This window comes from Peromyscus californicus, unplaced genomic scaffold (genome assembly GCF_007827085.1).
Source record: "Peromyscus californicus insignis strain IS unplaced genomic scaffold, ASM782708v3 Scaffold_14__1_contigs__length_90479793_seg_2, whole genome shotgun sequence".
Classification (NCBI taxonomy): Eukaryota; Metazoa; Chordata; class Mammalia; order Rodentia; family Cricetidae; genus Peromyscus; species Peromyscus californicus.
In genome coordinates, this window is record NW_026294436.1 from 17,078,422 (window position 1) to 17,095,925 (window position 17,504).

At 42.9% G+C, this 17,504-nt stretch overlaps 1 protein-coding gene and 1 long non-coding RNA gene across 3 annotated transcripts in view; one reads left to right on the forward strand and one right to left on the reverse strand.

Moving 5' to 3' along the window:
* Positions 1 to 14,230, reverse strand: part of Cd55 (CD55 molecule (Cromer blood group)) — a 29,304-nt gene extending 15,074 nt beyond the window's left edge. For both annotated transcript variants that reach the window (XM_052736831.1, XM_052736829.1), the window contains exons 1-6: positions 14,021 to 14,230; positions 13,195 to 13,380; positions 10,983 to 11,174; positions 8,991 to 9,090; positions 7,565 to 7,650; positions 2,343 to 2,531 (exon numbers count right to left, since the gene is read on the reverse strand). In XM_052736831.1, coding sequence (XP_052592791.1) covers positions 2,343 to 2,531; positions 7,565 to 7,650; positions 8,991 to 9,090; positions 10,983 to 11,174; positions 13,195 to 13,380; positions 14,021 to 14,135 — 868 coding nt within the window. In that variant the 5' untranslated portion in view covers positions 14,136 to 14,230. The remainder of the gene's footprint in view (positions 1 to 2,342; positions 2,532 to 7,564; positions 7,651 to 8,990; positions 9,091 to 10,982; positions 11,175 to 13,194; positions 13,381 to 14,020) is intronic.
* LOC128109644 (uncharacterized) overlaps positions 14,030 to 17,504 on the forward strand; it is a 69,468-nt gene continuing 65,993 nt past the window's right edge. The window contains exon 1 of the long non-coding RNA XR_008217877.1: positions 14,030 to 14,143. This is a non-coding gene — a long non-coding RNA (uncharacterized LOC128109644). The remainder of the gene's footprint in view (positions 14,144 to 17,504) is intronic.

The following is a 17,504-nucleotide window of genomic DNA, read 5'->3' on the forward strand; positions in this document are numbered from 1 at the left end:
ATCCTAGATTTTATAAAACTACATAAAAATCATATATGTAAGAGAGGAAAGCAGAAGCTACATCATTTTGCTTGCTATTAATTATATCAACATATGACTAGAGACTCACGCCAATTCAGTATTGCAGTTTTTAAGCTTTTGTGTGTGTTAAAAAAAAAAAAAGCTGGAGTAACATCTCATTATGTGACACATCTCTCAATTTTCTCTTCAAAATTATCTTCCTCTCCACACAACAAGACCAAAGAATATTTTTATATAACAGCAGTGACAGCAGTTGCTCTGTCCATTGTCTTCAGAATGTGTTAGTGAATGTGCAGACTTGTTCCTTGCTGGTTTCCTGGGGGGTGTTTTTACAAACCCCCTTCCAGACAGCACTAAGTAGGGCTGAACGTCAGCAAACTCTCTGACCCCACTAAGACTTGTTTCCTCATCCAAAAAATGGGGATGCAAACAGGGTGGGCCAATTGGATCAATACAGTTCATACGTTCTCTCCGAAACATCAGAATACTCCCGAGAGCTGTATAAATATGTGTCCATTTTAATACACCAACAAAAAATGTAAAATAAATTTAAAAAATCCCAATGCAGATTTGCATGCCATCAGCGTGGAGAATGATTTAGGTAAGTTACTGGACACAAGCCTGTTCCTGAAGCAACAGGTTATATCCACCATGATGTCCTGTCCTGTCCACCAGACACAAGGTTCTAAGTGTTCAGATGGTATACGTATTTTCCCTGCTTTTATTTAAGAAAAAAAAAAATCTATGTCACAGGCTGCTTATAAAAGACAACTCAAAATTCCTGTCACATAACACAGTACCTTCCAGGCAGTCAAACGATGGGATGACTGGAATAAGCGACGTTTCCATAGAGGCTATTCATTTCAAGGCCCTCATGCATACAAATCATTCTTAATTTCACTAAATTCTTTTTTTTTTTTTCTTCAGAGCTGAGGACCGAACCCAGGGCCGTGCGCTTGCTAGGCAAGCGCTCTACCACTGAGCTAAATCCCCAACTCTAAATTCTTATTTTAATTCCAAAGGATTTATATACTCCCACTGCGTTTCAATTTCCTGACAATTTCCTAATTACCATTTTTTGTTATTGATGCCTAATTTAATTCCACTGTGGTCAGAAAGAATGCTGTGGATAGCAGCACCGAAGCTGAAGCCAGCAGATGGTCAGTTTGGGTAAATGTGGCTTCAAAAGCACTGATCATCTGTCATTATGGGGTTCAAGGTCAAATCTGCTTGACCTCACCCACTGTGGCTCACTCTCCTCTGTTCTTAGTGATCTTTTCCTGTCTTTCTTTCTTTTTCCTTTCTTTTTTTCTCTTAGCTATAGGAATAGGCATGTGGAATTCTCCAACGATGACTACAGATTGGTCCGTTTTTTCTTTCTGTCCTTTTTTTTTGGGGGGGGGGGTGCACTAATATTAATTTACTAAACAAGAGACCAGAAGCAGGTGGTCATCCAAAGCAAACACCCTTTATGATAACATGTCTAAGGGTTCGGTGTTGATTATGCAACAAAGCACAGTGCCTTGGATACATTGAAGAGAACTCCATTCTCCATACACAAAGCTCTGAATGAGGACCAACCAGTGTCTGAACTCAGGTTCTGGTGCAGCATCATTTTAGATGGTGTGACCAGAGCAACAAAGCTCAGTCCTAAGACAACAGGCCACTGTCCGCAACATCTCAGGAACCTGGAGCCTCGCTCCGACTCTCTGAAGCTACCCTATTACTCTGCTAGAGCTTTCCATGCATTCTTCGTCTTCCTGGGCCTGGTGGGAGAGGCGGCTGGGCTCCTGGTCTCAGCTCTTGGGGGCAGGGCAACACCCAGGTGAGTGACTGACCCCCTACTCCAGGTGGTCCTTTACCCCAAAGCTCCACCAGAGACAGTAAGAACACTGAAAATGGAGCAAGGCCCAACTGAGGAGCCTGCCACCCAGGACAGCCGATAAAAATGAGTGAGTCACAACTCTGCCTCAGAGAGTAGATGGTATTGGATTCTGATATCCACTTTGAGGAAAGATACACTGCTATCTTTTCTTTTTTTGACAGGATTTCTCTGTGTAGCCCTGGTTGACCTGGAACTCACTCTATAGACCAGGCTGGCCTCAAACTCAGCGATTCACCTGCCTCTACACTGGGATTAAAGGTGTGTGCCACCACCGCCCGGCTTATATTGCTGTCTTTTACCAGGAAATATTTTTATTTGATGAGTGAGCTAAATAACACATGATTTTACTTGTCTTAAAAACCATCCAAATAGTAAGTGTGCATAACTATACACTACATGAGAGCGTGTGTACACAAGGAGAAAAACAATAGATTACCTATGCACTGGGGTGCTAGGTCACTCCATTTCCCTTGGTCATCTTCCACGTTACAATAAATGGAACTCTTTCCAAGCAGGATGAAGCCTTTGTCACACACGTAGGTGACAGCATGCCTATATGCATAAGTATCACTTTCCTCTTTAATACGTCCATTCTCGATTTCTGGTGGATCTGGACAAAAAATTTCTTAAAAAGAATCAAAATACCTTTTTAAATAAAGAAAAACTGATACTGTATTTTTATAAATAAAACTAAAACACGTTAAAAAACTTTTGAAACAGTTAAAATCAACCATTTTTTTCTGAGCCCGGCTTTACTAAACAAGGGATGCTGACAGACAGACGCCTGTTACAATTGTTCTCGACCTGCGGGCGGAGGCACAAGGGCTGCATTTTCACCTCTAGGGTAAGGGGCTTTAGGGGAGACTGAGTCACTGAGACCTGATACAGGACAGAAATTACTATCAGCTGAATTAAAAATAAAAACATCAATAAACGAAGTACAAGCCCTGTTGTGACGTCACGCTGTAAAAAGAGCTGACAGCTACCCTCACAGCACGAGCAATGGGTTTCACGTTCCTCAGCACCATTAAGTCAACCAAGGAAACAACAGAATTCCATGAGCACGTCACAGTAAGCTGCCTCAGAGGTATAGAAGCAGGCATAGAACACGAGCAAACTCATGGCACATTTTAAATTAACCAAGAACCACCCACTGGACCAATCCAAACGTGCTCTGGGCAACTAATACATGAGCGCTGTTCTATGAGAAGCCGAAGCCAAAACAAAAAAAAAAGACTGAAGAACACTTCCCAGGTCTTAAACTCTAGTGGTGAAAGAAACTGGAGGAGTTAGCTCACTACTGTGTGAAGGCTGCCACAGCGGCACACATATGGAAAGACAGGGCAGGGACATGAGCCAGCCGAGGAAGTCCTCCTAAACGACTAAGGGAAATGACTCTTGATGGGGAAGGCACGGCCAAGCAGAGGGGTTGAAGGACCTTCTAGACCAATCTAGCTGTAGAACCAACAGTGGAGAGGTATCACCAGATCGTGAGGTAGGGGCCGGGTGACAGCTCGGTCAGAAGTACTACTTGCTGTATAAGCTTTCCCTAAACACACAATAAAAAAAAGTTGGGCTTAGCGGTGTGCACTCAGGGAGCCTGTGAGGGGGAAGAGACAGGCAGGTCCCTGGGACTGACTGATGGCTAGGTTACTCAAGCAAGCCCAGGTCAGTCAGACACGGTCTCAAAAACCCAAGATTCACAGCTCCTGATGAGTAACACCTCAAGTTGTCCTCTGTACCGTGTGTGTGTGTGTGTGTGTGTGTGTGTGTGTGTGTGTGTGTGTGTGTGTGCGCGCGCACGCACACGTGCGCACATGTGAATGTCACAAATGTGCATCTGTAACTACATACATACAAATAGACATCGGGGAGGAGGAGGAGATCACGAGATAGCTAGGCCTGGTGGCTCCTGACTGCAGTCCCAGAACTTAAGAGGCTGGAACAAGATGACGGCTGCCACAAGTCTGAGACCGGCTTGTGCTACAGTTGGATCCTGACTCAACAGGAACCAAAAACCTTATATTAACACACAATAAGGAATACAGCAACATGCAGGCAATTTGCATGGGTAGCACAGTAAAATAAGAAGGTAAAACCTGAGTGCAGAAAAGCAGAGAGACAGTGTTAGCCTTGAACACCCATTAGGAGCTTAGATCTGTAAGTGTTCAGACATACTAACAAGCTTCAAGAAGGAAAAGACATGGCACGTCTGTGTTTCTGAAGCATCACCCCGGGCAAACTATGAGTGAAATAGTAACCAAGTACAAGGAGAAAACATTCTCTATCACCCTGGAATTCCACCTACTGAGGTTCCTACACAGACCTCAGTAAGCACTCAGTATTTAAAGGGTATGCACTGCCCTACTGTAGGTTTCTCGTATCAACTGAAGGTATCGATGAGGCCCAGAGGGTGTGTTCAGTAACAGCCTGTCCTACCAGCCCTCCCTCCATTATAGGACATACTCAAACATCAAGAATTCCTTGTGCTGGTTCCTCTCCTGGGTTCTTTCTGCTAGCCCATGTTCTTGAGGGCGGTCTCTGCTGGTAGTATACTCACTTCTAATCCCAAGGACAATGAAGTCGGCATTAAATGTCATGGGAGACACGGCCTGAATACATAGTATTTGCTGCGTTCTTACGTGTGCCAAAGGATCCTCACGGTGGTGTAGGAAAGGGGACAGTGGTTTGGGGGCCAAGGGACATTTTTTTATAGTCAAACCTTGGCCTTAGAAATGTTAGGGGTAGCCCTCAGTGCAAGAGTCAAGATGGAGAAAAATAAACTAGATTAGAAGTAACACAGACGGGAGTAAAGCGTGTGGAAGTAGTAAAGAAAAATAACTCAGAGACGCTAAACCAAAGAGAGAGGTCTGAGGAGACAGTCATAGGAGAGAAGCACTGATTAAAGGTGAGCAGATGTCAGGGGTCTAAGGAGACAGTCATAGGAGAGAAGCACTGATTAAAGGTGAGCAGATGTCAGGGGTCTGAGGAGACAGTCATAGGAGAGAAGCACTGATTAAAGGTGAGCAGATGTCAGGGGTCTGAGGAGACAGTCATAGGAGAGAAGCACTGATTAAAGGTGAGCAGATGTCAGGGGTCCAAGGAGACAGTCATAGGAGAGAAGCACTGATTAAAGGTGAGCAGATGTCAGGGGTCCAAGGAGACAGTCATAGGAGAGAAGCATTGATTAAAGGTGAGCAGATGTCAGGGGTCCGAGAAGACAGTCATAGGAGAGAAGCATTGATTAAAGGTGAGCAGATGTCAGGGGTCCAAGGAGACAGTCATAGGAGAGAAGCATTGATTAAAGGTGAGCAGGTAACATCAGTCAACTGAATTTAATTTTTAAAAAAAATGAAGCAACCACAGGGAGAAAGGAAAACGTGGATCTCCTGAGAGTGAGGCTTAATTCAGAGTCAAGACCCCCCCTGTGTTGGTGTGTAACTGAAGTCGATCCTTGAATGTGCCCATCATCCCTCAGTCATTTTCCTCTGTGATCAGAGCCACACTGGAGACCAGGGCACCCTCACTCGTATGTGTACCAAGCAAGGCTGCACACTTGAAGAGAAGCAGCTCACCAGCGAACAATTCGCCTTCCATCAACTGTGAAGAGCTACACTTCAGAGGACTCAGTATTCTTGAAAGGGCTGGCCACCGGGAGTTTGATCATGCTCCAGCAAGTCTACGGGCAACACAAATTGGACTTGATGTTCGGTCTTTTGGGGGGGTGGGAAGACTGCAGGGGTGGGAGGGTGGACCTGAGAAAAATGGGAAGTGAGTGTGATTGGAATTCCACTGTATGAAATTCTCAAATAATTAACAAAAATATTATGTTTGGGGATAAAAAGAATTCGCTTTCCACTTTTTGTTTTGGTGATGTCAAAACAACAAAAAGTTAATGTGGAAATCAAAAATAGATTCTCACACTTGGGGTTTACAGGAAGAGGTCGTAACACTGGATTGCTCAGGTACAAGGGATTTTTCCTGGGGAATGTGGCTATCAGCAGCTGCTGATGGAAAGGCGCTGAGAGCCAAGAAAACAAGGGTGTTCACCATAAAGAGGAAAAAGAAAACATTCTGTTGCTTAGTGCAGCACAAACAGGAAGCGGGTCTTTTGCAAACACTTCTGCACCAGGATACATTCCTGATGGGCACTTTTCTGTGAACCTAAAGGCAACATCTCCTGGTAAAAATACTAGCTTCGGACTGGGAAAACCGCCTACCCAGGCTTTAGGCCAGGTTGCCTGGGCCAACAAACTGTATCCCAGCTCTTCTTTCAGCCTCATCTTTTGGTGTCATTACAAGACCTTTTACCATGAGTGGGAACAGAATCATGGTCGTGAGTAGAAATGATTAAAATGTTTAAATAGGCCTAAGAAGAAAACAGAAATCGTGGGTTTAGCAGGGTGGGCCCGTGGGACGGGTGTGGGTTCCCTGACAGCAGGCTTCCCATGAGTTTTTTCACATCAACTGATTCCACCCATTGGCTACCAGAGTGTCAGTCCACAAAGGACTGACGTTTCAACTTTCCTCCTCCTAGTAACACACACACACACACACACACACACACACACATACACACACACAAATGGACTTAGCATTAATTTTGACATTAGGGTTTTTAGAAGCCACTTGAAGAAGTTGGAAGTTAAGTATCAAAAGAATGAAAGATGGAATAAAGTCTACATTTTTTTTTTTTTTTTTTTTTTTTTTTTTTTTTGGTTTTTTCGAGACAGGGTTTCCCTGTGTAGCTTTGCGCCTTTCCTGGAACTCGCTTTGGAGACCAGGATGGCCTCGAACTCACAGAGATCCGCCTGCCTCTGCCTCCCAAGTGCTGGGATTAAAGGCGTGCGCCACCACCGCCCGGCTAAAGTCTACATTTTAACATGACTAGGATTTAGTGAGACGTAGTGGCCTTAGCATACATTAGGACAAAGAATCGGTGTCTAGCACACAAACAAACAAATAAACTGCATGCATTTTACTTCTCTCCATTTTTAAAGGGAGCCATGTCTCTAACGGACCTAAATTTGGCTGGATATATTCATTTATGATATTATTTCTATGTTGTGTTTTCTCCTTCAGAAGTTGAGATTCTCAAGTATAAGAATGGTTTCTTTATCACACAACCTTATTCCTTAAATGATAAAAACATCTTACCTTAAAACCTTCAGGGTAATTTCTCAGCTGATAACCTACTCTAAAAAGAGGCAGGTAGGCAACACTGGATCTTAGAGAAAGAACATGTTTGCAGTAAAAGACCTATATTAAATGCCTTCCAACGACACTTATTTTAGAAAATGGAATCAACCATGGAGACTCTGAGGGATACTGCCTTCCATAAAACCGGGAGATCTCCTGCTTCTCTGATTATTAGAAAGAATGATTAGACAGCAAATGACCAAGTATAATGTAAACCAAAGTCAGTTCTTAATTCTCAATTAAAGTATTCTAGAGTTAAGGACATTACTGCTAAGAGCCAGCTTTAAGAGTCCTCCCATAGCTGATAAATTAAGAAGTCTGTCAATAAAAGAGACACAGTGAAAAATTGGGGCACCACAAATATAGACTGTGGATAGTTCTTAAATGAGAAATAATAGAGTTCATTGATCCTTTGGCCCCACAGTGTGGGGACTTACGATTTTTAAAAAGGAAACATACCTGTGCACACGGGAAATGGGTCACTCCAGTCAACGGTATTTCCCAAAAGAGAGCAGAAGCTAGAGGCTGAACCAACCAGCCTGTACCTAAAGGAGAAGGGAAGGCTACTGTATTCAGATACTTAAGTCTTGTCTTTTCAATTCTCCAAAACATCATTTTAAAAGACTGACTCTACCAGAAGATGGAGACAAAAATGACAGTTGATAAACAGATCTATTGAAATTTAAAAGAAAATCATTTAGTTCACAGAAATGATACTGAAATGGCAAGACTTTCAGACATGCAAAATGCTTCATTTGCTGACTGTATAGAAAAATACATAAATGAAGAAAACGTTCTAAAATCATGTTTGATGAAATCTTTTATGCTAGGTTCTAAAAGAACAGGCTTTATGAACAACAGAGTGCATTTATATTTAAAGGGTTCACAGTGTAGCATGGCTAAGAGTTTACACTAATGTGAACTCTTGACCCAACTCAATCTCTGTTTAATAAAGGCAGCGGCAAAGTGCTACTATTTATTTTTCTGTTTTAAAGTTTGAAATGCATTTGGTTTCATTTAGTTTTTATGAAAACTTTTTGCGAACTTTATGCATGCCTATAAGATGTTTTGATCAAATCCACCCCCACTTCCTCCCTTTTCCAACTCCTCCTCTAACCCCCTCCCTCCCCTCCCTCCCTTTCTCCCCAGTTCCATGTGCTCTTGTCGTAAACCCACTAAATCCACTTAGTACTGTCTAGTTCTCGGTTATGAAGTGGGGAGGGAGGGCGGTGACCTAACTTGGAAGTAGAAAGAAAATGGACAGAAGTTTCCCACTGTCTGAGATGCTGATGGCACTTAATTACAGAATTTCCTTGTTCTACCTGAAAAACTAAAAAAGCCCTAAGGACTTTCTATTAGAACACTTTCACACTAGGCATGTTTTAGCCCATGACCTAACAGTTTGTCTGCACACAGAAAAACTCAGATGCAAATTAATATTTAAGTCAGTTTAAAACTGGTTTGATTTTTAACACTTTAAGGATTGTTACTTTTGCATCATCAACATATTTCAATTGTTTCTTCACTAATCATATTTAGAATTATATATGTATTGGAATCTAAATAATCTAGAGACATTAGAAGTATAAAAATCTTTTTTTCCTGGACCACATTACTAAGTTTAACTACAATATGCTCATGACAAAGGTTCTGTAGGAAAGAGGTATTATGTTTTTTTTAACTTTTTTCAATAGCATATAAAAAATAGCTTTCATTCTGACATTTACATACATGTGCATCACTACTGTTCACCCCCACTCTCATTATGAGGGATTGTTTTGGTACCAACCAGTGAACGCAGGTCACAAATCTATCAGTATCCACTGAACTCCTAATTTGTTTTGTCATTAATTAACTATAGAGCTTTTAGTGTGATGACACTTACCCTGTGTTGCATGAGAAGCTTATTTCTGAACCAAATAATATGTCCGTTACTATGTTGATATGACCATTTTTTATTTCTCCAGGATTACGACATGATTTTTCTAAAAAATAAAAAAAGGAATATCAATTGTTTTCATTCAATTACCAGACACGATCAAAAAAATAAACAGAACACAATTCTAACTGTACTGCATATGTTAATGGATCAAGACGGTAATGGTAATCATATGTGCATATAATCACGTGCGCGCGCATGCGTGTACACACACACACACACACACACACACACACACACACACACTATGTTGAAAGTGCATGGGGAAGAGGAGGTTTTAAGGGAGAGGAAATGAGGAAAATTAATGGGCTACATTAACATGACATCAAAAAGCGAAGATGACCTGGGATCAGGGGTCAGCAAGGAGGCGATGGGTAGGGCACTCCCCTGAGTGAATAAGAGCAAAGCAAAATGAAATGATGTGTGGAAATACCATATTGAAACACCTTAGTTTTATTTTAACTTAAAAAGTAAAATGTAAATGGGGGAGGGAAGTAGAGAGAAAGCTGGGCTGGTCACGTGTTTTCCATGTCAGAGCGAGGACCTGACTTTGATCCCCAGGACACACATAAAAAGCTGGGCATGGTATTGTCATCCCAGAAGTAGGCAGGCAGAGACATGCAGAGCCCTAGGGGTCACTGGCCAGCCAGTCTAGCCTCCTTGAGAAGCCCCAGGCCAGTGGAAGATCCTGTCTAATTATAAGGTGAACAGAACCTGAAGAATGGCACCCAAGGTTGTTCTTTGGCCTCCATATGCACAGGTTTACAAGTACATGCGTGCGCACGCGTGCACGTGCACACACACACACACACACAGAAACATGTGCACACAGAAACACAAACACACAGGAATAATAAGGGCCTGGGGAAGTGTCTCAGTTAATAAAGTGCTTGCTTATTATAGGTGTGAGAACCAGAGTTTGGGTCACCAGAACCCATGTAAACTGCTGGACACAGTGGCACACACCTATATTCCCAGTAATGGCAATATGGGAGACAGAACCCTGGAAGTTGGGGTGAGGGCGCAGAGTGGGGGGTGTAGGAAGAAGATAGTATGGTCTATGAAGTGAAGTTCCATGCCAAAGGCACCTAAGGACACCCAAGGCTATCCTCTGATCCCCTACACACACATACACCATGTACATGTACACTCATACCTACTCATTAGCACATAAACGCATGCATCAAAAACATACACACACAAATAATACAGATATTCACTATGAAATAATGTGTACCTTGAATTTACATGATTTTTACTTGTTAATTATATCTTATGAAAGTGAGAAAAAATTAAATATGAGGCACATATACACAAATTCATTCTCTAAGCCATTGATATTTCTAACCCTTACATTTTTTTAAAATTTTACATTAATGTTTTGTTGCTTCAAAAAAGCAACATACTTAGAGTACGTCATCAGTTTAGGTAACCTTAAATTAAGTAAACACGAAATCTGTAAGTATTCTATTGTGTAAGCATTTGTCTAATTAAAAAATAACACTCAGCTGGGTCATGGTGGCGCACACCTTTAACCCTAGCACTTAGGAGGCAGAGGCAGGTGCATCTCTTGAGTTCGAGGCCAGCTTGGTCTATAGAGTGAGTTCCAGAAAAGGCACAAAGCTACACAGAGAAACCCTGCCTCAAAAAAAAAAAAAAGAAACAAAATACTCAAGATTCTTTGAAGAATCATTCTTTTATATATATATATATATATATATATATATATATATATATATATATATATATATATATATATATATATATATATACATAATAGATATATATGTATATATATTTCCAGCACAAACATATATGTATGTATAATATATATATACATATATTATACACATATACATGCATATATTTCTAGCACAAATGGAAGAGAGATTTCCACAAATACAGATGATTGGAATTACTTATTCAAATTATACTCACTTTTACAAAATTCAGCAACTTTGGACCATTCTAAATTCTCAAGGCAAGTTGATATGCCTGATAGTGAAGGTTTTCTTTGAAATCCTGGCCGACATTCATATTCCACAGTGGTACCAATCGGGAAATAATTCAAGTTGTTATATTCCTTTTTTAGGGATGCAAAAAACAGCCTTGTTGGAGCATCACAGCTTTCTAAAAGAATTAACAAAGAGACAGAAAAAGTAATAACAGATTATAAAATAAGTTGACATCTGGTAATATCTGGTAGTTAAACCACCTCCTTTTCATTTAACTATTTACTTATTTTTGGGGAGGGATCTTTCCATCTTTATATATTCATTTATATATATATATATATATATATAAATATATATAATATGTATGTATAATATATATACACATATATTATACACTATACATGTGTATTACTGTGGTATTTGCAGTATATCAGGTGTATTCACCTGCATTTCTCAGTTACTTGGTGTCTGTTAAGTTTCCACATATAAATGTTAACAATAATAGGAATAATACCTTGTATTTACTGAATATTTGTAAATGTTTTACACACACTTACTCATTTAATCTTACAACAGCCCCTGATAACAAGGAGTCAGATGAAGGAATTGTGTACATAAAGTGTGCACCAAGTGTAAACAGCTGCAACAATACACTCCAGAGAGGCAAAGGATAGAGCAAGGAACAGTGACTCAGCAGTCAAGCGGCCCGGGCTCGAAGCCTGGCTCTTTGGTATAAGAAGTACTAGTCTTGTGCGTATTATTTACCTTCTAGTAGAAGATTTCTTCAACTCTGAAACTGAGAAGAGTCCCCACTTACATATTCATGGGGCTGCTTGAAGGGTTAGATGAAGCAATACTGTAGGAGATTTACAAACTCTAAAACATGTGGTCTGGGCTTATGGGTTTCCTGCCTTCAATGGGGGTTGAAAATACAAATGTAAAGCCCATTTCCCTTGTGGTTTCAAAAGTTAGTTTTGAATGATTCTGGATCCACTGTAGTTTCCCCCGACTCAGGTTACTCAAAGGCAGCAATCAAGTCTTCACGGTACTTTTCTGTAGTCAGTCACGCACCATATGTCTGATCCATGATGGGCCACACATACAAATGTGGTTCCTGCAGGTATGTAATGGAGCAGAACTATTCCTGTTGCCTAGCAACACTGCAGCCATACTAATGCAATTTCTTATGAACATGTTTGTACTAGTGCTGGGGATAGCAACCACGGTCCATGAAAATCATGAGGGTATAGCACATGAAATCACATAGAGTAGATAATGTTTGGTAATAAGTGTGTAGGTGGCCAGGCCATGTGTTTATCATATTATACTTTCTATTTTTATTGTTATTTTAGAGTGTAAAAATTTAAGAAAAAAAAAAAAGGCCAGGTATCCCAGCTTATAATTCCAGATACTTGAGAGGCTGAGGCAGGTAGATTTTCTAAGTCCATGAGTTGAGGCCAGCCTGAGCAATATACAGGCAAACAAAAAGTAAACTAAGCTAGGTTATTATTTTTTAAAGAAAATTAGCATAGCCTCCATGTACAGTGTATATAAAGCCTATGTAGCAGACAGGAATGCCTTAAGCCTCAGGGCCACTCCCTTTCTCCCTGACTAATGTGCTTTAACTGCCTATAGTATTTAGTAGAGTAACATGCTGTACAGGTTTATAGTAAAAGAACAAGCAATAGGTTACACTAGAGAACCCAGGTGGGCAGACACACTATCTAGTTCTGAATCTCTGTATTGTGTTCAGATATGCCAGAATCAACCTAAAAAACTGTATCTTAAAGCCAACATAGGGCTATATGAACAACAGATTTTTTAAGTAAAATCTTAAAATGTCTCCCAAGAGTTATATTTGTTACTTAACAAAATGAAGTTGAAGAAGGCAGATCACCTGTGTCTCAAGGTACTTGCCAAATATATTCACATATAATTTACTCCCTAAACAGGATCTATCATTTATTTTCTCTATTAGCCTGTACAACAGAAAGGAAAACTCTTAATGAAGAAGCAGGGCCTGCTATAGGAAGTACCGCCTTCAATTAGCTGGAGTGTGAACTGCCAACATGTATACTCTGGGGTTTAATAATGCTAGAAAACTATCAATTACCAGTCACTCCAAAGAGGTGTAAAAATAACCTCCACAAGACACACAGTCCCCTAACACTTCTACAAAGAAATGAAGAACTTACTATTACAGAATGCTTCGATGGGAGACCATTGACCATTTTCAAGACACAACACCGTGTCTTGCTTGTCTGGAATTTTCTGAAAACCTTTATTACATGAATATACCACACTGCTTTGCTCGGAAAAACTGGTTTGCCCACCCAGTTCTGGCGTGGCGTTAGGTATTTCTGGAGGTAGGCCGCAGTCGCCTAGGAAGAGAAGAGCAGATGTAAAGCAGACACCTCCAGGCAGCTGGGTGATTTCCTTTCCCCAGACCTGGACTAAGGAGAGCAGCAATGGCTCTTTACTTCCTCCCCGATGCTGAACCTTTCCAACAGGAACTTGCAAACGCCTAGGCTCTTATCGACACAACACAAAATGAACGTTGTGTGGAAGCGTTCCCTCCCCCTAAAGAGAAGTTTAGAAGAAGAGGTTCAGAAGGTACTCGACATCCACGCCGACACCGCGGCTGGGCGCAAGTTCCGACACCCAAGTGCGTGGCGACACCCAAGTGCGTGGCGCAGGGCGCTGCTGGCAACTGGACTCTCAGGGGCGCAGGTGGACAGCCCTCTGGCCTCCGCCTTAGAATAAAGGAACCAGGAGCAGGGTTGCAGATTCGCCCTCGACCCTCCCTCTTGGCTTTCCCTCGGTCTCGGGTCGCAGGATCCAGCCCAGCCCAGACAGCCCAGCACTCCGCACCCATCCGTCCCGCAGGCCTCCGGCACCTGGCCGCCGGCCCCCACCCTCACCCCCCCGGGTATGGGTAACAATGCCTGATGAGCATGCGCGCGCCTGGCCGGCCGCCTCTCCGTCCTCGCAGCAGCTCCAGCCCAGCGCCGGGCCACTCACCCCGCACGGTCGGGGACAGCAGCAGCGATGACAGCAGCAGCAGCAGCAGCAGCCGCCCCGGCGGCAGCGGCGGCGGCGGTGGTGACCGGGTCCCCGGCGCGCGTGCGCGGCCCATAGCCCCAGGTAGAAGAGAGAGAGAGAGAGGAGAGGGCGTCCGGCTGCCGCTGGAGCGGTTTCGCGCCCCGGTTAATTGAGCGGCTGCGGCGGGGATGGGCGGGGCGGGACGGGGCGGGGCGGGGCTCTCGTCATTTGGGGTGGGGCGGCCCGCGTGCACAGGGCGTTCCCTCCGTGGCGTGGGCGGGCCAGCATTTGTCACCCTGGGGACCCAGCAGCGGTCGGGGTGGGCCTGCTGTTGAGTTACGTCTGCAGGGCAACTAACTGTATGCCTTCTGAAGGAGGGCGCTTCGCTCCTGAGTCAGCACTCAGGAATATCAAAAAGCCACCCAGACTCCCAAACTCCCCCAACTCCAACTCCCGCCTGCTGAGTGCTGGCAAAGCGAGGGGTAGGCGCGGTGGAATTCCTGGGCCAGTGGGAGCTGAGAAACAGGGCACACCCCAGGACCTTTGTGGCTTCAGCTGGAAGATGTCAAATGGAGGGTGGGAACCGGTGACCAAGTATGTTGTCTTCTAGGTCTCTCCATGGTGTCAGCACGGAAAATAGGAGGTGATCCAAGAAAACGAGCTTAGGCTAGCTAATAGGGAGCTGGAGGCCAGCCTGCCAGCACCCTGTAACAAACAACACACAGAGGTCTAGGGAGCTTGACTGATGGTTTTTTTTAGATCTTGTCTGGGTAAGGAGTTGCTTTCTTAGTCCTGGTTCTGGTTATGTACCAAGGACCCTCCTTGAATTAGGATTTAGTCCTGCTATAAAATGATATTTAGAAGTAAGTAGTAGACCCTAAGACAAAGATTTGTTTCGTGCTGTGAAGAATAGCCAATGATACACAAAGCGATCCACACATTGGGGTCACATGGGAGCACTGAAAAAAAAAAAAAATCCAGAGGGTGAAGCCGTGCCCAGGACAAGCTGCACATCTTTGAGAACAGCACTGGGAATTAAGATTATTTTAGGTGTATCACTGTGCAACCCGGTTTGTGAAGCCCCAGATCCATGTGGTTACCATCGGGGCAGCCACAGTACCTCAGTGAGTCTCTGACAAAAGCACAGAGAGAGGGAGAGAGAGAGAGGGAGAGGAAGGTAAGTTGCAGGTCCTCATGTAAAGAGCCCCAAAGTGTTTCCCTTTAATTGTGTATGTGGGTCTGGTCAGCGGAGTCTTAGCCTGCATTATCTATTCCCATAGCTGATCTACCTGCCTGGTGAAATCCTTCACCTGAAATTCTCTTTTGATGGTGGACCAGCTGTGAGAGTGTTTGTTACACCCTACGCTAATAATCTTTCCTAAAGTTTACTCGTGGTTCCTTGCAGGTTAGTGTGAGCTTTTGAAGAGGAATCTTGTTTCCAGCAAGTGTTTCCTCTGATTCATGCTTCCTTAGTTAGCCAAACACTGTGTTGCCCAATGCAGGGATTATAGGAAAGGGTCTCCTATAGGCGCTCATTGACATCTAACAGTATTTAAAGCATTCTGGAGTTTACATCACACCCTAGTGACTCATGCCTGTAAACTTGGAAGGTTGGGCAAGAGGTTTGGGGCTCAAGGCTAGCCTGGGCTTCAAAGTTCCAACTTAACGTGGCCTGTATAATGGAACCATTTCTCAAAAACAAAAAATCCTAGAGTTTAATCCCAGCACTCGGGAGGCAGAGGCAGGCGGATCTCCGTGAGTTCGAGGCCAGCCTGGGCTACAGAGTGAGTTCCAGGAAAGGCGCAAAGCTTACACAGAGAAACCTTGTCTCGAAAAACCAAAAAAAAAAAAAAAAAAAAAAAAAACAGAGAAAACTTTGAAAGAATTCTCTAAATGTGTGTTGAATGAGCACCGTAGCTTGATATCTAGAACAGTGGGCTCAGCAAAGGGTCCAAAACTATCTTCATCACCCAGCTTAGCAACACCAAATACTCTTGAGCATGCACGTGCTAAAGTACTTTGTCTCGGTAATAAGTTCTTTCCAAAGAAACGAGTAGAAGGAATAATGGGTGGATCCCTAAGTAATGCTTGTCACCACCCAAAATAATTACAACACTCTGGAGGGAAAGAATTACAAATATCACATGATTTACTTACTTAATTTAAAAAGAAAGACATGCATAAAAATGTGAGCATTACTACGAAAAGAACAAAACCCTCAAATGTATAACTTAGAGTATTTTATTTTAACTGCTGGCCCAGATTTGCTGTATTCCAGGTGCTTTGTACATGTACCATTACCATTTTACCAGCACAACTTCAGGAAGTGGGAAAGCTGTCAATATTTCACAGATGAGAGAACAAAAAGGTTATTTCTACCAAAATCTGTACAGTTAAGAAGTGATCAGATTAGAATGCAAATCTAACTTGATTCTAAAACGTGTGTGTGTGTGTGTGCATGCACATTTGTGTTCGTGTGTGCATATGTCCCCGTGAGGGGGTGGGGGACAGAGGACAGCCTCAGGTGTCATCCTTGGGTACTCTTGTGTACCTCTTTTGAAACAGGGTCTCTCACTAGAACCTGGGGCTTATTGACTGGGGTAGACTGGCTGGCCAGTGAGCCCCAGGGACACACCTGTCTCTGCCTCCCTGGTGCTGGGATTACAGATGAGCACTAGCACAGCTGGCATGTTTACATAGGTCCTGGAGATCGAACTCGGGTCCTCCTGCTTGTAAGCAAGTATTCTACGGACTAAGCTATCTCCCCAGCCCATTCTCTGGAATGGACAACCCTCAAAGATTGGTTCTGCATAGAGCACAGTGACTTAGGTATTCAAAGAGAAGTTTTGGAACCTAGGGCTTTGTGTGAACACAAATTCCTTGTCTTTATTCTGCACTCTGAAAGGTAGCCATGTGTCTTCCAACATCTCATTCCACATCGATTTCAAAATGTCTGGGAACAATTTATAATCCCTATAGAGATCTCCAATTCCCAAATGACACATTTATGTAATGAGGTCAGGGAACATAAAGATACGTAAAAATAAGTCTATGATTTTGTAGGGATGAGAACGCATAGCTCTTGCCCAGGTAGAAAAGACCAACTCGGAAGCGTTAATATTTCCTTCCAAGAATCCATAATCTGTTCATATGATGAATGCTCTGGGTATGCAACAGCAAAATAAGTGGTCTGGAGTTCAGGAAGGCACGTGGATAGAGCAGACTAAAGACCCACTGGTCCTACCAAACCGGACTAGTGAGTGTCAGTGTGATGGGGCAAAGGATAAGAAAGAAGGAAGAATGGTTGAGCAAGTGGTCAAGAAAGGGCCAGGTGCCACTAGGATTGAGAAACAGGCTAGAAAGAGAGTCGAGGAGCCGGTGTGTCATCAGCAGACTGTTGAGTTTTCACAGGAAAGCACCAGCTAATTTGGAAGTTGTGCGCAGATCCTGGAAATGGAGTGAC